At 35.7% G+C, this 22,559-nt stretch overlaps 2 protein-coding genes across 2 annotated transcripts in view; one reads left to right on the top strand and one right to left on the bottom strand.

The window, feature by feature from the left end:
* Positions 1-22,559, bottom strand: part of ZNF804B (zinc finger protein 804B) — a 529,772-nt gene that overhangs the window by 484,358 nt on the left and 22,855 nt on the right. The window lies entirely within an intron of this gene.
* Positions 9,176-9,937, top strand: TEX47 (testis expressed 47). Its single transcript, XM_003921180.4, has one exon. It carries the CDS (start codon positions 9,176-9,178, stop codon positions 9,935-9,937), a length of 762 nt encoding a protein of 253 aa, XP_003921229.2.

Here is a 22,559-nt window from a genome sequence, read left to right as displayed (position 1 = left end):
ACCTCTAGAAACTCATTAAATCACCTCCCTAAGCCTGGGATCCAAAATAGGCCTTCAGTTTGGTCAAGAGTCAAAGCTTAAAAGTATGGTTTCTTTCTACTGTGATGCTGGCTTATTACTGAAAAGTTTTAGGAACTTTTCAACAACAACACACACACACAGATGCAGACTGAAATGAGACAGACATTAAATATGGGTCCATGGTAGTAGATACAATATTTTGAGAAGTAAGTGAGAGATTTAACCCATGTAACAGTGACTAGGCAAGGCTATTTCTCTACCTTATATTAAGAGTTGACAATTTTAAGGATTGGGTAATCCAAATAATTTTAATATTTGACTCTGAAACTAATTATATGATTTTTGTAATTTTACCTTTATAGTTATGCTTTTATTCACCTTGTAAGATTAATGGTTAGATTTTTTCTGGGTATATCACAACTGAACAGTGGAAGGGATATAGCCAATTTAAAATTAAAAGGTTAAAATAGAAAATACACAGAAATTATAATGATTTCTACTAGCTAAATCAAAGGGTTAGAAATAAAGTTCTTATAGTTAGGTCAGCCACTATCTTACAAAATGTGGCACTTAAAACCTCCTGAGGTAGAAAAAAAACAACACAAAGCCATTATCCATATTTCAGCACACAAGGAACACAGAGCCCAGAAGAGCTTTGCCTAGGAACTCTCTTGGAACATGTGCCCCTACTGAAATGGCCTCCATGAGGCCAACAATGGTACAAATGTAGGTAAGAGGTACCTGTCACTGAGACAAAGAATTATAATGATGGGTGAGACACGGACCAGGGAGGCATTCATGATGATGATGATGGACAGGTGCCTATACTTTCCCTATCACTGAGATCTTACTCTAGATCCCTGCGAACGCGCTGTCCCTGTGGAAGCAGGCACCATCCCAACTGTGCTCTACTTCATCAACCTATTATATTTTCACAAAATAGACTTCACAAAAAGTGATATCTCATGTTCACATATATCAAAACAGTGATACATGAGTCTCCCAATTGTCACAACTGCTAATGTTAGTAGATACAGTCTCTAAAGAAATGTGGAGTTATCTTGAGTTAAAATGGGCAAAGGGGCTTTAAATTTAATGGATGCTGGAAAAGTTTCAGGATAATAAAGGTTTGCTGGATAAATTAAAGCAAATCTGTCTAGGCATCTAGGACAGAGCCAATCTTTAAAAATATTTTATTATGTTATTTTCACTGTACTGTTGTTCTAGTTACATGGAATACAAATGATATGTTATTTAGACTTGGAACATCACACACTGGGGTCTGTTGTGGGGGACTAGGGGAGGGACAGCAGGGGGTAAGGAGGTTGGGGTGGGATAACATGAGAAGAAATGGCCAGATACAGATGACTGGGGGATGGAGGCAGCAAAATGCATTGCCATGTATATACCTATGCAACAAGCCTGCATGATCTGCACATGCACCCCAGAACCTAAAGTGCAATAAAATACATTTTTTTAATTACAAAAATTTGTATAGGCAAACCATTTTCTTAAAGTTGATGAACAAAGGTCAAAACATTATTTTTCCTGTCGTTTATAATCTTGTCCCAATCCACTTAACAACATTTAGTAAGATCTCAGAGAAAATTACATTTTAGAGTTTTTTCTTCTCCCTGACATGAGGGGTAACTTTACCACAATTAGTAAGTGTGGTACAGAATTTCAAGCAAATGAGGTGCACAAGCAGTGTAACAACTGTAACATATTTTAACAAAAACGAATGCACAAACTTGCTGCTGCTTAGACCACTGTAGCTTCCAGGACCCAGTTTCTTTTACCGATTTAAAAACAAAACAGAAAAAAAAGTTTGTGCCTGAACAAAGAAATTGGGATCCTGTTTTAGTTCATTATTAAACTGTTATAAAGATACCTGAAATACCTGAAACTGGATAATTTATAAACCAAAGAAGTTTAATTGACTCACAGTTCTGCATGGCTGAGGAGGCTCAGGAAACTTAGAATCACAGCAGAAGGTGACGAGGAAGCAAGATTTCTTCTTCATAGGCAGCAGGAGGGAGAGAGCACAGGCGATACTGCCATTTTTAAAGTCATCAGATTTCCCGAGAACCCCCTCGCTATCACAAGAGCAACATGAGGGCAACTGCCTCATTATTCAATCACCTCCCACCAGATCCCTATAATTCGAGATGAGATCTGGGTGGGGCCATACAACCAAACCACATCAGATCCCAATTTTATTTTTAAATATATATAATTTTGTATATTATACTATTTGTTTCAGTGAATAACTGTTTTTTCTTCCCTTGAAATATTCTTCAAAATTAACTTCAAGGGCATCAAACTAGTTTTTCATTAATACATATATTCATTATTTACAAGTTCTGTTTTTTCTATAAAAACCTTTTTATATTTCAAATGTTTGTCAGTAATTTTACTTCTTTTTGAAAATTTTTTCCTAACTTAGCTTCAACTTAAACCTCAGATTTCTTTCCCATAGGATCTAGAAGAGGCATTACTTAAAGAGTGGATTTTTAAGCTTATGATTTACATTTGCAAATTTTGGTTTTTAACAAAGTTGAATCAATTTACTGTTAAACTGTCAGAAGATAAGGCTCACTTGCCAACTGCAGAGTTCTTAAAAGGGCTCTGGGTGCCTCTAGCATTTCTCATGTCCAATTCCTCTGCACTTCACAGACAACTTCCTAAACACAGTTACAATGACAGGCACTCGAGAAATTCTTGTGATTCTCTATTATCCACAGAGTAAAATGCAAACATCTGAGCATGCTATCAAAGTTCTCCACAAACTGGTTCCAACTTTTTCCTTCTTTCCCTCTCCTCCCCACCACTCACCCTCTAGCAGTTCCACTCCTGGCTACACTTGGAGAGGCTGTAACAAACATATACACCTGGGTTCCATTCCAGGCTAATTAAGTAAGACTGGGAACTGGCTTTTTGGGTGATGGGGGCACCAAAATCTCAGAAATCACCACTAAAGAACTTACTCATGTAACCAAACACCACCTGTTCCCCATAAACCTATGGAACTAAAATAAAATAAATAAAAATAAATGAAAATTTCTCCACTAGATTATTCAAATAGATAGCCAGGTTTGGAATCACTGTGAGCTAGCCTCTTCTTTCTTAAAGCATGGTATGTAGAGAGACTGGGAGACTTGTCAAAAATGCAAATTCTTGGGTCTAATTTTAAGCCTATTAACTCAGGCATTAGAGGCCTAGAGACCAGGAATCTTCAGTTTAACAAACTTGCCAGTTCTACGATTTGAAGAGTAGGGCTTTAGCCAGAACAGACTATTTCCATTTTCTTACTGATGTGCTGCACTTCCTATCTTTAACATAAAGGGGAGAGGTCCCCTGTATGCTTTACGTTTACAAAGTCTGTTTTCCACCCTCCCTGAGACTTATCTTTGCCCCGCCATACACACACCTTACACACACACAAACACACACGCAAATCATAGCTATTTTTTAATTCCCAGGTTAAATGTTTATTCTTCCAGCCAGGTTTAAATGTTTTTGAATGTTGTGCTTTCATTGTTCATTGTTTATGTTTGTACTCCTGTATGCACCCATCCAGTGCTGCACTGAACAGTCATGGGGATCTTAAGATCCACTAACAGAATTAAATTTTTCATGTGCAGATAGAATATCTGATTCACAAGAGTATTTCCATAGTGTCTGGCACATTTTTTTTTTTTAAACATCGTAGATAGATGAAAAATACATTAAATGTTGTAAACAAATAACTAAATCTTCCTAGGCTGTGCTCTCCTTGATAAGTAACTATCAAACACTGTTCCATAATAGTTTTGGTAAACAGAGGCAATGCAAGAGAAAGTAGTCTCGTTTTTTTTTTTTTTCTAGACCCTAATGATTTGCTAACTAAGCTCACTCAGATTTGCTTTGCTAAATCAAGTATATTTTTGTCTACTCAATAGGTAATTATATGTGCTCTTAGTGAAAGACTCTACCCAAGTTGTCAACCACTTGTTTAGATGATTAGTTCTCTTTGATCATTTCGACATGTGAAGACATAGACAAAGGGAAAGAAAATGTTTTAGAGTCTTTTGTTTCTCTAGTACATGAGCACAAGTGAGAGTTGAAAGTCTGGTGTTCCAAAGGGAAATCAAGTTTAGCAAATGCACAACCTCACATTTTTAAAGGAATGAATTAGAGACCAATTTATGAAGCTATCTCTCAACCCTGTTTCTCTGAAGGCCATGCTGAAATGACAACTCTTTTACTAAGCTTTCTCAAAAACTCCAAAGTTAGCCTTTCTAAATTGGTGTTTCTAAAGCACTAAACATTTGCATGGTATTTATTGTTTTTCCCTGCTGTATCTCAAGAACATCTCAGATTCTTGTACACTTTATCACCCCCACTTGACTCTAAGCTCCCGAAATTAGGAAGCAGGTATTTTTCAGACTTACATTTCTTATAGTGCCTAATGATATTGCCTGGCACACCAAAGGCATCAATAAATCTGAGATAAATGAGTAAATAGTAACGGTAGATAAATGTTGCTGAATCCTAGCTAGAATGTAGAAGTTTTTCTTTAAATTTACTTTTTCCAAACCATAAGCTATCTTTCACTTACAGAAGAAGTGAAAGGAATCCACAGGAATCATGTTATAGACAAGGGGAAGAATGACACTGTGGTCATGGATAGGAATAGGAGATAATTTCCTTCTCTTTACCCAGGTAGACAGAATATGGAGGCTGCTGAGAGAGGATTTTACTTGTGTACAAAATGCTTAACTACTCTATAGAGTGTAGTTTCCTCCTCTATAAATTGTAGAAAAGTTTCCATCTATTGTATAGGGCTACTGTTAAGAGTAACTTGCTTAGTAACTGCATGCGAAAGTATCTAGTTCATGACACATGGTAAATAATAAATGGTATTTAATTGTTTTCATTCTTTCTGTCTGGCTTACAGAAATGAAAAGGACAATCTTATTCAGAAGATTTGGTTCCGAAAAATGAAACCAGGGCATAAAGTATATCAGTAACAGTAAGGTATACTGTTGGACACCAGCTAAAAGTATATGCTATGTATCAATGTGAGATAAGTTGAATTACAAAGGTAGATAAGTAAAATAATTGAAAGAAGACTTGGCATTCTAAGCATCTATTAAGGTTCTGTGACTCATCAGTTGTTTGAACTTGGATAGCTATTCTAAACAGAACCCTCTGGGTAGAATAACACAAATGATTCTTTATCCAGATACATAGACACACAGAGAAGAGTCCTCTTGAGTCACCATCTGGGGGTAAATAACTTGCACTTAATAGATGGCACATAAGGATTGTGGCACCTCGGCACTTACATGCTGAATGTCCATCGAGCAGAGAGTATACAATTCTAATTACACATGACAATCAAAAACTGTCTGAATTGTATGTCGCTTCCATTTCTATCTAGTCAGAATTTACTCTTGACAGTTCAAAGTGTGATTGATGAATGACAAGAAAATAAGTTAAGTTGACTTTAAACCTTTCAGATAGCCATGTGACAATGAAGCTAAAATTTGGAGGAAGCAACCCAATAGCAACAAAATATAAATGCTTTGAAAATTGAAAATTACATTGGGAAGACGGAATAAAGCTGTCAAACGATTCATGGTGATAACAACTATTGCTTCTGAATGTGTTGGATTCAACCACACATTGTCTCTACTCGCCTTTTTTGACTTATAGAAATGATAGTTTATATGTTTTTCAAGATAACAACAATTAGGCTTTGTTAAGATATTATCACTCTTTTGAAGAAAAATTAGCTTCGTTGACTTTTACAGAGTTTATATATTTATCATGATGAAATATCGTTCTATTAGGTTTATACCGGAGAAATCTAGATATATGAAATAAAAGGAAAACAAAAAGCACACGTGGTGGAGAAAGATTACCGTTAAGCTTCTTTTGATAGTAGCAAAAAGTAGAAAGACACGTGATTATCAGAAAGATATTGTGTTGGAAGTATTGACCAAAATGTGGAGCTATGATTTAGAAAAAGGGGGAAGCCATCAAAATTGTGATGTCCATGAAAATAGAAATCTTAAAAAGGAGATTTGGAAAAAGCAGTGCATAGTAACCAGACCTGGAGGAGAGTGAGCAAAATGAGAAGATAAAACTAGCAGAACTATGAAGTACCTTTTATTATTCATTCTGAGATTCAGGGAATCCAAGAAGGTAGTGAGAATCTGACCAGGTGAATTAAAAATCTGGTTCAAAATTTTATAAGTACGTCACTCTCATTTTCTGTGGCAATTAATTCTTTATATTTTGATAATGTAATTATAATAAAAATATGTAAATGAAGTCAACAGAAAGTTGAAGTAAAACAGTACATCCTGGCTGGAGTTAGCCTTATCTTGGGGGATAGTTCTTGACCATGTTGGGGAAGAAATTGGGCTGTCAATAAGGAACAGTTTCATAAAGAGGAAGACTCTCACCTGTGTATAAAAGACTAGTTTGAGTTTGGACACTGAAAGGGGCTCCTGGGTGTCAGTGCCTCATAAATTCTCCTACTGACTTTGGTCAGTAGCTGTGTTAGGTAACAAATCACACTGTTGTATGTCCCCATGTTCTCTCTGGTTTAATCCATCACTGGAAATTGGAAATAAATGCTAGAAGTCACTCTGGACTTGGTGAAGGCTGAAGCTTTGCCTCGTAGCATTCTACAGAGGGGAATTAAGTAAGACTTTATAAAATCAGTATCTTTTTAACTTTATAAAGTAGATGTATCATAAGGACTTATGGTTTCATACTCTTAGCTGAATTTGTCTCTACTGTAGGCAGAGACCCTTATAATCCAAATAAAGAAGTAGGACTATGAAAGAGGTAGTGTAAATCAAGAACCCTTAAGGCACATTAAAGTGAGTAAAAAGACTTAGTAACAGAATAGACTTGGAGTAAATAACTTAGAAGAAACATGAAATAATAAAACCAAGGATTTTGGCCTGGAAACTGAGAGGAAAAAATGTGTTAATTTAGACACAAGTAGGATATTTGTAAAGGAAAACAATTGAATAAGGAAAATAATTGTTTAAATGTTTTCATTTTAAATTGAAAAGACAGTTACATTCAAGGAGAGAAGAGTTGTGAATAAGTGACTGGAGATAATAATTTGAGAATTTTCTGTGCAAAAATAATCTGGAATAGGAACAGTTTGTTCTTTCTCAACCTCAATTAACTGGTTGTGTCTACCTTGAGCCTCAGATTGAAAAAGATTTTTAGTCCACAGCTAAGTTCAACAGGAAAGCTCCGTGATCAATTTCTAGTATCAATCATGCAATCTAGTGGCAAGAGTGACATTAATGAGTACTTACCTGCCCTCACAAGAGAGACATGTAGGTGGTGCTGAGCTAACTGGGCAAGAAAGTAGAGTGAGAGATCCATCCACATCATGAGTATAGAGCCTCAGTATTTTCCAGAGTTGGGTGTGAGAAGGTATTATTGGGTTAGAACACATGAAGAGATTTGGAAGGAAATCCAAGAAAGTGTAGTATCGTAGAAACCAGGAGAGGAGAGGAGGATGTAACAAAGGCTGTGGTCAACATGGACACATTCTTCCAGCAAAGCTGTGCGAAGAATGAGAGTGGGGTAATACCTAGACTGGGCAGTGACATGATTTGGCACCAGGTCTTACATCTTGGGAAAGATTACATTGCTTCAGGGAGTGATGAAGTGAATCACAATGAGGAAGCATAGTCCAATTTATGTATTTACAGAATAAAGAATTATTAAGTCACCTCTGTGCCTCCATTTGCTTGGATATTATCATTGCATTGTCATTAAAATCAGATCATTAGTTTGGATGATACACACCTCAGGGGGAAAAAATTACTCTTAGGTTTAACTGTTAAAAATTGAATAAATGTGTTTTCTAAACTTGTTGTTTTAAAACTATTGTCTAGAACTCATGTGGCAGCAACGTTAAGAGATGCATCTCTTAAGACACAATTTTAAATGATGCATCTCTGAAATTCACATTAAGTAAGCCAAATCTTACTATAGAACTTTCTTATCACATATTCACCATTACATAGATTCAGATGTGTGTTCTTATAGTCTTCAGTTAGTGTCTAAGTAGAACAGAGGCGTTCTACAACCATACTTTTTATTTATCAAAAAGAAAAAGATGTCCAGATTTTCACCATCTGTCTGACTTACAAATGCACCTGACTAAAAATAAACCATTCAAGAATAAGCCATTCACACTTCCTCTGCAGTGACTGAAGTGTTTGTTGTGATATCTGTATTAAATTAAGAAACTTGGCGCTCTGGTCCTTTAATGGTGCTGACATTCTGACTCACAGATGCCCGAGGGAAGTCAGAACACTGGACAGCCGAGAACACCAGTGGAATGGCAGTTGGGAGGCTGATGGAGGACAAGTAGGGCCTCGAGGACAGGTACATGACGGAAGCACAGGGAAAAATAAAGAAGAGAGAAAGAAAAATGGCAAGTTGACCTGGAAAAAAAATGGGGAGGTTTGTAAGAAGAGTAAGTTAAAGTAGCAGAATACTTTTATGTAGCCCTTACAACAACAAGAAGAAAAAATAAATAAAAGGGAAATAAAGAATCATTTCTGAGATTTGTTGATAGGAGAAAAACCAAAGAATCCAGAGTTTTCATGAAATGTTTACTGTTATTATCCAAGCAACATTATTAACTAGTGGTGTCCTGACTAAAGATTACATAAGCTAACTGGGACTTAGCCTTGGATTTTTACAAACATGTTATAGACCAGTTAAATTTATAAAACAAATTGGAAGAATTACCATAAAAATACCATATTTTAAAATTTGGCTTGTAAAGAACAATGTATAATCATCATTACATGGTATTTACAAAGTGTTTCCTAGGATATGATTAAGCTCTTTCATTGTAAGCTTTAAAAAAAAATCTGTAGCTTGAGTCTTGCTTTAACATTACCTTTCATTTCAAAGACTTTGTTTTCTGATAAAACTGGTAAAAGATTAAGATTTTGCTATTCAGCAACGTTTGACAAAATGTGATTTATTCTTTTTTTTTTTTTTTTTGTCAGAAGAAATAAAAACAAGGGTTCATCACTAAAGAGGTACCCTGACAGCGTAAATATCATGATTAGCTAAAAACTGGAATCATCTGGAAAAATAAATAAGACTCATCATGTCCCTTCCCATCCATAACCAGAAGGGAAGCAAAAGACCTTTGCCCCTGGAGCCTCTTCTTTTGCCCCAAGTTCCACGTAGCAACTACCTGCACTTTCAAGAGGAGAAACAACGACTACACCTCAAGAAATTCCTTCTTCACAGGATGTTTCTAGTGGCCAACATACAAGAAAATGTAGACAAAAAAGATATCGCTGACTACTATGAGCAAGTGTTTCAGTCAGTGTTGAAACACCACCTAGGAGAAGCAGTGACAGGATTACTGCTCATATATCCTACTTCCATTCTGCATATCCTTGAGTCCTCCAGTGGCACACTCTACCAAGTTCTGCTAGATCATATTGGCCATAAAAAAGAAGAAAGAAATTTTTTTATTCAAAACATGAAAATTATAGTCATTTCTCATAACATCCCAACGAGGCTTTTTATGCAATGGCATGTTTCAGTGATAAAAGTGCCAGTTATGTATCTCGATGATGTGACACAGTCACAGACCCTAAAAGAGGTCATCACAGATTTTCTCACACAAACTCATAAACTGTCAATTCACCTTTGTAAGACTGTTAAAGTGGGCACTAAAGGACCAGGTGATAACTTACACCAAACTGCAGCTGACCTACTCCTCCCAGAACAAATCATAAAGTACCTATGTAAATCAAAAGAATTCATGGACCCAGCAACATTTATAAACATGTATAACAGACCCATACACATCACTCTGGATTCTGAGGTGGTGTGGCCTGCTCCTTCACGTTTCTAGGATTAAGAGGGATAACGTGCTCATGTCTCTTAAGGAATTTGTGCTACTTAAATAGAAAGAAAATATTTTTAAAGTTACTTGTCTCTTTTAAAAGAAAAGAAACAGAACATTGCAATATACACAGAGGTAATATAATAATCTTTACAGAGTATGTTCAGCTTAACTTTTAAAATGTATCTATTCATTGCAATATTAAGTTCAATACATTATTTTAATAGGTAGATGGGTTTAATAAGTTTGTCATAACTTCACAAATGTTAACATCATTTTCATGAAATGACACTTTTTAAACAAAAAGTATGCATGAGTATGCATGAAAAAAGACAAACGGAATTCAGATTATCATTCAATCTCTCAACAGTTAATGAATAGTCACTATGTAGTATGACTGTACACAGCAAAAGTACAGTATTCTGAGGGTACAAAATTGAGAAGAAAAATCCCACTCTTGCAATCTAAGGTTAGAGGCAAGTACATGTAGAAGTAGTTACGGTGGGATACATAATATATATTATAGTATAATATAATATATTATTATAGTAGCAGTATATAGGAAGGGCTTTGATAGCACAAGTGAAGGGATAACCATTGTATAATTCCTGCATTCAGAAAACAAAATCTAATTGTTGAAAACATTTCCAAAGCTCACATATTCTGGACTATATAATCAAGAATATTGAGACCATTATAAAGCTACAGAAAACAATAACTATTTGGAATGACAAAAAAGAAAATACATTTTCAGATGGCATTGTGTTACTCCATGCAACATCATTTATTGAACATCCCTTCATGTTACAGACATTTGCCAGGTGCTAAGGGATATGGCAGGGTACACAGAACACATTATCTGCCCACTGTTAAAACTTACTTCTGAATGATTTTATGTAAAATAAGCAATCTGGTTATTTTCTCAATTCACTTTCTAGAAAGCAGCTAATTATATACAATTGCTATTGTGACAAACTTCAAGTTGATCCCTTTCTTCTTTTATCCAGATGAATATTTTTTGCATTGTTTAAAAGTTTTTAGCTTGTTTAAGCAATTAATTGACATCAATATTTTGAACACAGCAATGATATTTGTCCCAAATCACCTTAATATCTTTTGGAACAGACTTTGTATTTAGTGGAGAAAATATTTATCATTATAGTTTTATTTTTTATGATTTATTTCATTTTTAGAATCTTTGGGGAAAAACCCATCTCAGTGTGTACCTCAGATTTTTCATTTGCAGAAAATTTTGTTCTGCATGTGGAAATGCTGACCAAATTTTATGTAACAAACAAAATATATATAACAAACAAAAATGATATGCATCGTTATTACATAACAGAATCAAATGTTAGGAAAAACCATTCTATTTTCCAAATTTTGCAATATATCGTTAAATAGAATAATATTTTTCACTTTTAGCTGAACTTGAAGTTTCTTTCAAGTTAATAACAGAAAAAAATGTTTTAGATAAAATGAGAATTCTTCTAGCTAAGAAAGTATATAACTTTTAAAATTTATATCAATTTAGGAAAAAAAACACTTAATACTAGTAAACAATATGCTCTCTACTTTTTGAACTGTGAAAAAGACAGAGGGGCCCATCAATAGTAAATGATTAGTGATAAAAGTATTAGAAATGTAAGTAAATATTTTCCCAGTAAAAAGGAATAGAGAAAACATTTATCAAAGATACAAGCTTTGCTCTAGGATTAGAATGAATATGAAAAGTGGTTTGGGAGACTGAAGACCAGCATATATACCAGAATAAGCAGAGAAAGGAAGGAGAAAATGAATAATAAATGTTCATTGTATCAGAATTTCTTTAGCAGGGTGATTTTGTTTGGAAACAATATTTTCTGAAGTTAGCTACTGAATAGAAGTTCAGGGTTTTGCATAAAGATTATATATTCAAATACAAAAATATGTGGCATATTGTATTTCCTAAAAATGGTTACTGCAATATATCCAATCCGACGTGCTCTTCTTACAACATGAGCTTGATAGTCCTCCCATTGTGTAGTAGCTTCTAACTCTCTCCCCTGGAATGCAGGCAAACCTCTTCTGTAACTGCCTCAACCGATAAAATACAAAAGAAGTAATTCCATGTGATTTTGAAGCCTAGGTCATAAAAATGCTGTGCACTTTGCCTTGCTCACTTTAATGTTAGCTCCTGGAATCCAAACACTATGCTGTGAGCAATCCAGCAATTTCAGACAACAACCCAGCTAAGGTTGCAGCCAACAGCACCCATCAGCCACTAGACATGTGAGTGAGTGAGACATCAGGTGATGCCAGACCCCAGGCTTCCGGTTAACCTGGGAAGCCAGTTCAGTTGACATTGTGTAGAGAAGAGATGAGCTGTTTTCACTGAGTCCAGCCCAACTTGGAGTTCTTTGAACGTTAGCGATTACTGTTAATTTCAGCCACTAAGGTTTGGGTGAACGATTATACAGCAGTGCGGAACAATAATACATATGTGATGGGAAAACAACATATATGTATATAAACTCTCTGTATTATATATTATTCATTAACTTATGTACCAAAATTTATTGGCTATCTACTGGTAAAAATGTACTAGTAGACCAATCACTGTGCTAGTCACTGTATGTACAAGTAGCCATAAGACGTGTATTCACCACACTGGCTGGCATAGATTTTTTATGGGTCTAGAATACTTTCTGGTGTCAGAAATGCCAGTTGAAACCTAATTCACTAAGCCAAAAAGAGAATTATTAACAACCTTAATCATTTTTGGAAGAAGTTATAGAATCTCTCTCAAGGATGATAATACTGCTGATTTACTTAGTATACCATAATTTTAAAGAATTCATAAAGCCTCAACTATGATTATAACTGGAAAATAAACACAACGTGGCTAGAAATAATTTCAGTTACTTTGGTTATTTGTTCATTTTTGTGAACACACTAGAATGAATGTATTAAAAAAATTTATCCCATATAGGAGTCACTTTGGGAAGTTTTATATTTGTCCTGTAAACAACACCACTGCTGAAAACATTTTGTGACCATACTGCAGTTGAATAAAGGAGGTTTATAAATCAAGGGGGGCTTAAATATTTTACTTACATCTAATTTTTAATCTCCAAATTATTGTTATACTCCAACTTAATTAGTAACTTTAAGATTCGATCTCCATTCATAAAGTTTTTAAAATTTATACTCACTCTCAAGGACAGATCTGCTATCACAGAACATATTAAAAAGAGCGTGACAATGCTTCTAAGAGGAAGAACAAATTGGTTTCAGTAACAAATGAGTTACTGAGATACTTACATAGGTCACTAATATAATGTCTTTAAATCAGACCCTTTCAGCAGTGTATATTTGGGTATATTTTATAAAATCCAGAAACCTTATATTTACACCTTATAAATTTAGTTTAACAAAATCCAAAAATGTGAAGTTTTAAGCCTTAGTATGACTCATAAGGTAATTCTTAATGAAAGTTATAATAGGATGAAGATACATGCACATATACATTCACTGCAGCCCTGTTCACAATAGCAAAGACATGGAATCAGCCCAAATGCCCATCAGTGATAGACTAGATGAAGAAAATGTCCTACATATATGCCATGGAATACTATGAATATATACTATACATAGAAATGAACAAGATCATGTCCTTTGCAGGAACATGGATGGAACTGGAGGCCATTATCCTTAGCAAACAAACACAGGGACAGAAAACTAAATACCCATGTTCCCACTTATAAGTAGGGGCTGAACAATGAGAACACATAGACATAGGGAGGGAAACAACACACACTGGGGCTTGTCAAGGGTGCAAGGAGAGGGAGAGCATCAGGATAAATAACTAATGCATGTGGGGCTTGATACCCAGGTAAGGGGAAGACAGGTGCAGCAAACCACCATGGCATACATTTACCTATGTAACAAACCTGCCTGTCCTGTACATGTACTCAGAACTTAAAATAAAATAAAATTTAAAAGAAATAAAGTTATAGTTGCCTTACAATAAAACCTTAAATAAGAGTACAGAACTTAACCCAAACAGAAAAAATTAATATTTAACAGTGTGAACATACCGTATTTAATATTCATATAGCAATGAACATATACTCACATAAAGCCAATGATCATATAACATTCAAATGGTGTCCAGCAGCATTCTAATTCTTTTCATTTTATATGGATACTTGACAACAGACTGCCCTGTCGATGATCCTATTCTTGTTTCGCAGTTGATTTTCGGAAAGGTTATTGATTTCTTGAAGAATAACTTAATATTATTTGAAAGGAAAAACTCTTCCAGGGTGAATTCTAACATTCTACTATTATCACTTTAATAAGAAAGGCATCTGGATCCCTTCATGGAACCTTATTTCTTCATACAAATAGAATTTTACATCCAGTGACTGTATCATAACTCTACAGACCCAAAACCACATTTCATTCAAGTTAAACCTATCACTAGCAGTAGAATGCCCCAACTTCCACAAGAAAGTGGAAATGAAACAGCCTGCCACCAACCTCACATAGCCAAGTACTTTCAAATCATTTTGTATTGTATTAAATAATTTAAGGCAGAATTAAAGTTCTCCCTCTTGTGGTCAGTTACTTAAATTTCATGATTACCTTTGGACAAGATGTATGTAGAAAATACAGTGCACAGATTTTAAGAGTATACAGAAAGAACCCAAAAACTATCTTTTAAATATCTGTTTGACTCTTCTTATTCCACAGGTAAAGATTCTGAGACCTAAACATTAGGGTGTTTTTCCAGTGGTAAAGGAAGTGTAACAGTATACTGGTAAAACAGTGTAACAGCGGTAACTTACTAATAAAAGCAAAATAACAGTATTCTCCCATTTAGGGCCTTGAGATCATTAACTTCACCACATTAATTATGCAAAACTTTATTCCTCTGTTAGTAAGCAACTTTAAGCAAATTATACCTGTCTACTCAGCTTACCTTGTTAGTTTAGAATTTTTAATTGTTAAAGGCAGTTTATATCGAAGAAAAACTTTATATCTGGCCTAATGTTGAGTTGCTATAAAAAAAACTAATTCTTATCACCATTCTCTGCATTTTCTTATTTTTTTTGAAAGACCAAGTTCAATACCTTTTATTTTGGTTATTTGTTTTGTTGTTAATTTCTAACAATGGTTGGACTTCGGATTCATTAAAATACTTTTGCTAGTGTATTTCTATATAGGCAGAAACTGAAAAGAGATTTTCCATATAATTTAGACCAAATATATTTATTTAAGCATAATAGCTATAAATTTCAAATGAAAAAGAAATTGTTTTAACTGAATGTGAATATTTATAGAATTAGTTCACCTGTAATTTCAGTTGAAAAGATTACCTTTTATCCCCAAAGAGGATAGGAAGAGAATAATAGCATTGTTGAGGCATTCTTCTCTTTCCCTGATCACCCGAGTTGCATGCTTCTCTAATCCATTCTCATTCACGCCATGACCTCAACTACCACCTAAGAGGTAATTACTTCAAGTACGTATTTATATCTTCACTAATTCATTTAACAAATATGCATTGTACAACTGTGTTGTTTGCATTGCTGCCTGGGCCCTGAAGATACGATGGTAAAAATGACAAGGCCGCTGTTTGCATGTACTCTAGAAGAGGACACAAAAAAACAAACAAATAGAGAAAATGATTTCCGGTGGTTTCATGTACTGTGAAAAAGTTATCACGTTGACATGACTAATGGGTCTGGTTTACATCTGTGGTCAGCGAAGCCTTCTCAAACTGAGACCTGAATGAAAAGAGGTGGCACGGTAATGGTCAGAACACTCTATAGGGCAGAACAACAGGTGCACAAGCACTGGGGGGGGACGAGCTTGGTGTGTTGAAGGACAGAGTACCAGAGTGGCCAGAGTACTGGAACCAAGAGGGGAATGAGGTTGGTGAGAGTGGCCAGGGATACACTATGTAAGTCTTGTGGCCGCAATTATGGGGTATGAATTTAATTCTACATGTTTTCTTCCCTATGGCACCAAATCCTGCCTGGCTCCAGTCCTCGTGGAGGGCTTTCTCAGGAAGTCCCACCAGAGTCCCATAGGCGTCTCCATGTCCACATGCACCGGATAGATGCATCATTTCCTGCCACCGCTATTCCTTCAACCTACCCCTCCCCATACCTTCCTTGTGGCTATGAAATGAACCACTCTCCAAACAGCGGCTGAGTCAGAAATTCAAAAATTATCCTAGATTCCTGTCTTTCTTTTTCTTACTGACTGCCAATCAATCCAATCCTCATCTATTTTCCACAGTATTCACATTGTTTGATCTTGTTTCTGTGCCCTGCTTAGGGATTTTCCTCACTCCAATTCCCTTTTCCTACTCTCTCTTCTCAGTCTATAGCATGTTTCTATCAAACATAAAGGCAGTATAGCATAAGGTTTAATCAAGAGAGCCACTCTGGTGTCAAAGTGCTGAATTGAAACCAGGTTCTACAATTTTGTAGAAGTGTAATTTGTTTCTTTATCTTTCTGTACCTCAGTTTCCTCATCTGCATAATAAGAATGATAACAGGATCTACATTTTATGATTAGTTATTGTTGTTAACCCATGAAACAATGGTGTAAAGATCCCATCATACAGTGACATCTTTGAAGAATGTTCAAATACTTTATTACAGAATTCACAGTTTGAAACAGTTAAATTCACTGCAGTAAAAGCATGCAAACCTCATCTTTTAAGTAATATTCTCAGAATCATCTTTCACATATGTATGTAAACTCTTAGTAATAAGGCCTTTAAACTAAATGGCGGAGTGTGCATAAACACTTTGAAAAAGTGTGCATAAACACTTATTTACAGAGTTCACTATTTGGTTAAAAGTTACATTCACAGTAATTTGATTATAGTCAGCACTCAATAAATATTATTCCCCTGATTAAAATTATTCAATGGATTCCATTTCACATCAGGAAAAAAGCAAACTTCTATAGTAAATAATCGCAAAGCTTTGATTCTCTGATCTGTGCTTACTTTGAAACCCAGACTCACCTTATGGTTTTCTCTTCTTTCTTCTCCTTTCTCATTCTCTTTTCTCACACTTTGTTCGCTAACAGTTTCCTATTATTTCCATGCTCTTTGACTTCATCACCCTTCCTTACTTCTCTTAGCAAAATTCTGCTTGTCGATGAAATTATATCCTCTGTGAAGACTGGCAGACTCAAAAAATGTTTTTCTGTCCTCACTGTACGTGGTACTCAACTACATTCTAGCAATTCTGCTGCCATGCTGCTGTTTGTGCACATACTCATTCTTGCCAGCAACCTGTAAACAATTGCCATGGCCTTTTATTTTCATTTGTATCTTTAGGGCCTTGTCACAAAAATGAATCATTTAAAATATCTGTAAAAACTAATCCATGGCTGGGCATGATGGCTCACGCCTGTAATCCCAGCAGTTTGGGAGGCCGAGTCGGTTGGATCACCTGAGGTCAGGAGTTCAAGAACAGCCTGGCCAACATGGAGAAACTCCTTCTCTACTAAAAATACAAAAAAAAAAAAATTAGCCATGTGTTGTGGCGGTTGCCTGTAATCCCTGCTACTCAGGAGGCTGAGGAAAGAGAATCGCTTGAACCCAAGAGTCAGAGGTTGCAGCGAGCCAAGATCATGCCATTGCACTCCAGCCTGGGTGACAGAGCAGGAGTCCTTCAGAAAAAAAAACCAACAACAACAACTAATGCATAAGGTTAATTTTATTTTTATCAAAAGTGTTATGCAATCTCATAAACAGGACATTATCAATATTTTCGTTATATAAATGGAAAGCCAACAATTTTTATTCAAATTATCAATAAAAAATTGTTCTTTCCTGGTTGGATATCTCTAGAATTGATATATTTAGATGAGGTATAGGTCATATAAGTTATATTAAATCTTATTCTTTGTTGAAGTAGATAGGTACTAAAAGTATTTTCTGATATAAGTGAGCAACTTCTAGGAAAGAAAATAAAAGTAGTTTGATAAATTAAAATAAATTAAACTAAGGTGGAATTATCCCAAAGATTATTCTTAGCCCGAAATCTCCTACATCTCCCCTTAATCTCATATCTGCATTCAGCAAAGAGAAAAAAATCAGCAGTGCTTATTGAGCTTAATTTCTTCCCTTAGTCAAATAAAAGTCACTCAAACATTAATCCAAGAATTATTTATTGATTGCCCATTACATGCACAGTCATATGCTAGGGACTATGGAAGACACAGGCACATAAAAGGCTCTCTACAGCCTCCCCAAATTCACGGGTATAATGTCTACTCTATTTGTGACAAGAATTGAGGTGCCAAAGTGTCCTTTGGTACTAAATTGAAATAGCTTGCCCACTATTTCTTTCAATTGGTACTGGAAGTACAAGACAAATATTACATTTTATTCTCTCTCTGCATTTAATTATTCAGCAAGGATGAACTGAAAAATGGTGTCAGGCACTTTGCCAAGCATCAGCAGGGATGCAATCATAACCAAAACAAGAATAATTTCTACCTTAGAGAATACACAGGATCTTTATCCCTCCACCCCAGACACATAAAAGGAAATAAAATAATTCTAATAATTGTTGTCATCCTGGCTGTACAAGTTACAATGGTTTCCTGACTTCACCTAATTTAGAGCATCAGGGGATGCCTCTGAGAGAACAAAGATACAGGGATTTCTGAAAGTTAAATAGAAGTGAGCCAAATAAAAGACAAGGAGTAGGAGGGGAGTGTTCCTGGCCCAGGAGATTTTATATACATGTCTATATATGTATGTATTCTAGCAGAAGGATATTCTAAAATCTGAAGGCAAGAAGATCCATACTGTGTTAGAAGAACTGAAAGAATTTCTACAAGGCAGGGCCTCAAATACAAAGGAGTGTCATGACAGATGAGGCTGGATAGCAAGGCATGGGACCAGATAATGCAAATACTTAAAGTGACGTAAACAACTATCATGACCTCATCTTAATAGAAATGGAAAGCAGTTTTATTTTTATTAGAAAAATACTATGGTTAGATATGCATGATAGAAGGATCACTTTGAATTGTGGGAAACAGATCGGATGAGAACAAGGTAACTAGACCACATATATACACCTTAAGGGAAGAAACTATTACAACAATCCAGGAAAGAGATGATAGAAGTCCGTACAAAGACAGACTCCTATAATGTCCTATAATGAAGAGAAAGAGGTGGAAAGAATCAAGAGATGTGTTGGTATCCACACAATATCATGGTATTTGTCTGAAAGTAAACAGTGTGAAGAAGAGGAAAGCGTCAAGGATGAAGCACAGGCAGGGGAAGAAGCCAATCCCTAACATCAAGAATATGGGAGAAGCATCAGTTTGGGTTTTGCAGGGACTGAGATGAGGTTTCTCATTTTGTCAAATGCCGAATTTGAGGTGTCTGAGAATCATCGACATTATACTACCCAATACAAAGTTTGATATATTTCCTTCAAGCTCATAGGTAGATCTGACAAGAACATGAAGATTTGGAAATCAATTTCTAGATAATGACTGAGACTTCAGGAATGCTGCTATCTATCACCCACACAAATATATAGAATAAGCAGAGAAGAAAGCCTCATTCTAAACCCCGAGAAATGCCTGTGGCAAAAAAAGAAAAAGAGCGACCTGCAAAGAAATCTAAGATGACATAATTTAAATTGCCCAGAAGTAGAAAAAGAAAAGCAGAAAAAGAAAAGAACATTCCCTAAAGAGGAGAATACTCAACAACATCAAGTTCCGCCTCAAAGTCAAGAAAGAAAGAAATGTAAAAGCAAGTTTAGTAACAAGAAGGTCATCGTGACTTGGAGAGTGACCTATGCAATGTAGTAGAGGCAGAAGCAGGATGGGGGAGGTTGATGAGCCAGAGTCTGGTGAGGAAATAGAATAAATACAGACACTATTTCCAAAAGCTTAGCAATTGGCAGTGAATGTGCAGAATATATTTAAAAATATAAAGGTCACTTTCAGGATTCTAAAGTTTTTAGTAAAAGGAAGATCACCTCTTTATTCTGGTTTCCAGGCAGGTTGTTTCTGTCCTTTCCTGTGAGATGCAATGCCCCCAGTCGTGACCCAAGGGGAAAATGGCTCTATCCTGTTTTGAATGGCAGTGCACAGTAATCTTGGACTTTAAACCTCCTCGAGTGACTATGTGTACAGCCCAGGAACAGAATGGTTTCTTCTAAATACACTTTTTTTTAGATAAATAATTGCACTAATCTCTAGAAGAAACCTAGAAACCTGTGCAGAAAGTGAGTTTAGAATATGTGTAAGCTCTAATGTTATAGCTTAAGCCTTGGGCTAACCCACGGCTATTTCCATGGTCAAACTTTTACAGGTAATTGCAGATCATCTCATGTGTCCTATATACTTTAAGGATCAACCACATTGTATTTATAAATTTTGCTTTGAAATTTAGCCCTTATCCAGGTCACTTCTTTTTTGCCCAGTTAGGGCATGCTAGCAAATTACAAATCATAATCAAATCTCAATTTTCCAAACTAATGACTTTAAAGAGCAATAATGCATGATCCAAAATGATGGTGAATTCATGAACCATTTATCTCTGTAATGTATATTCATTAATGTATATTCATTAAATTCATAATGTATATTCATTAAACTTGGCTATAAATACATCTTATATGACAGTCATAACAAAATGATAAAGCATTTCAACCAAAATGACCCAAAGGGCTTTGGAAATTTTTCCAACTCCTCTGTTCCCATTTCCTACTACGTTCTACTGAGTATATCACTTTTATGTTGCTGTAACTTCTTAAAATAAACTAACATATTGCCGGAAGAGGCAATGAAGTTCAATCTACTCTTTGAACCATTCTCATATTATGTTTCTCTTGCCCTGTTTCTCTGAACATCTGTACTCACAAAGTGAAGACAGTAGCATAACAAACCCATTTACCCATCACTCACCGTAACAATGATCAGCATCTCTTTTCAAAATGTACTATGTTTTATGAAATGTGACTATTATATCTCTAAGACGTAGTGTCTTAGAGATATGATAGTGAAGACATCACACTAAGGGAGCTTTTAATACTGTCTATGCCAGCCCAATGTCTCAGTGAGGAAAATGAAGCACGTAGAGATGTGCACAAAGTCCCAGCGCTAATCGATAGGAGTGTGGAAGCCAGATGTAGTTCCTATCGTTCTCATTCTCCCTGTGAATCAGGACTACACTTCTACTGACTTATTTTTGGTACGGAATTTTTCCCAAAATCCATATATTACTGTTACATTCTACAGTCTTACAAAGAACAAACGACATTCAGAAACTTGAAGCATTTATAAGTCTGGCACTTTAGCCACGTGGCTACTGTGTTGAATTTTTGGGGTGAGGGAGCTGAATGACAGACTGTAAGAGACAAAGTTTTGATTTTTTTTAACCAGGCTATCTATGAATGTACTCAATATTATCTTTTAATGGGATGATTTCCACTGTTTCTATACTCCTTTTACCACATAAAGGGAAGGTAATTATCAGTTTGACATTTGCACTTTTGGCCTTTTTGTGAAAGTGCCAGTGTTTCTGCACCTGAAGAAATGTTTAGGGATCTCACATAACATTACGTTGAAATAAGTATAATGTTTCCCCCAAGAGTCCTCTTGTACACATGCTTCTTTGTGGGATAATTCTTAAGAAGACCACTCACCCATGCCTGCTGCTAAAGATGCCTGCAGATTACTGTACCATTATCAGAGGCGCTGGAAAACCACAGCTAACCTAGTTCTACTCATGGAAGCACTATTTCTTATCTCTCATATTACCTGGTTCTTCCTGCTAATATTAACCAAGTGGTGGTTGCATAAACATAAGTAATTAGTTTACAAATGACAATAAGGCAATGTTTTCCCACTATGTGTTCTAGAAGAAGCACCAAAATATCTCTTTGATGAAGAAGACTCCCAGTTGATTAATGGAAATAAAGTGCTTGTATAAATAGTATTATATACATGTGCATATTTGAGATGTAATTACAGAGAGTTGGAGATATTAGTGTATATAGATACATATGAATATATTTACATATATGTGTATATATAACTATATTAAACTAAAGAAACCAATTAAGATTAATAAAATGCCTCCCAATCAAGTGGAAGAAACAGAGATTCAACTATCAGTGTTTAACAGTGCTGTACAAAACAGGCTTTGCGTAAATAATGCAGATCACTTCTATTAATTATATCCTCCCTACCCCTCCTCTGATCTCCTTCAGATAGAGCTGCCCATGGACTTTTCTCAGAGTGTCTCTTTCCATAGCTCCCTGGGTAGAATACAAATGTGTTACCCTGTCACCACCTCCTCTCCAACCCAATCTCTTTTTCTCTCCTTTCTTGCCCTGTTAACACACACACACACACACACACACACACACACACACAGACACACACACACACACACACGCCAGAATAGTCACTACTTACAAATGAATGTAGAAAGCCCATTTGTAAGGCAGCAAATTATGAAGCTAAAGTAAGAAGCAGAGTTGAGAGATTTGGAAATAGACCATAAACAGAGTCACCTCCGCTCCCAATTTCCTTTCCCATCTTGGCCAGGGCCTGGAGACATTTTCTACCCCTGAGTCCGCTC

The sequence above is a fragment of the Saimiri boliviensis genome, chromosome 10 (genome assembly GCF_048565385.1).
Source record: "Saimiri boliviensis isolate mSaiBol1 chromosome 10, mSaiBol1.pri, whole genome shotgun sequence".
Lineage (NCBI taxonomy): Eukaryota > Metazoa > Chordata > Mammalia > Primates > Cebidae > Saimiri > Saimiri boliviensis.
The sequence above is the reverse complement of the archived record's forward strand: the minus strand, read 5'-3'. Positions and strand labels throughout refer to the sequence as shown.

What these genes read in the sequence shown, in the direction of transcription:
- TEX47 (XM_003921180.4), top strand. Translation starts at nt 9,176, where the DNA reads ATGTCCCTTCCCATCCATAACCAGAAGGGAAGCAAAAGACCTTTGCCC.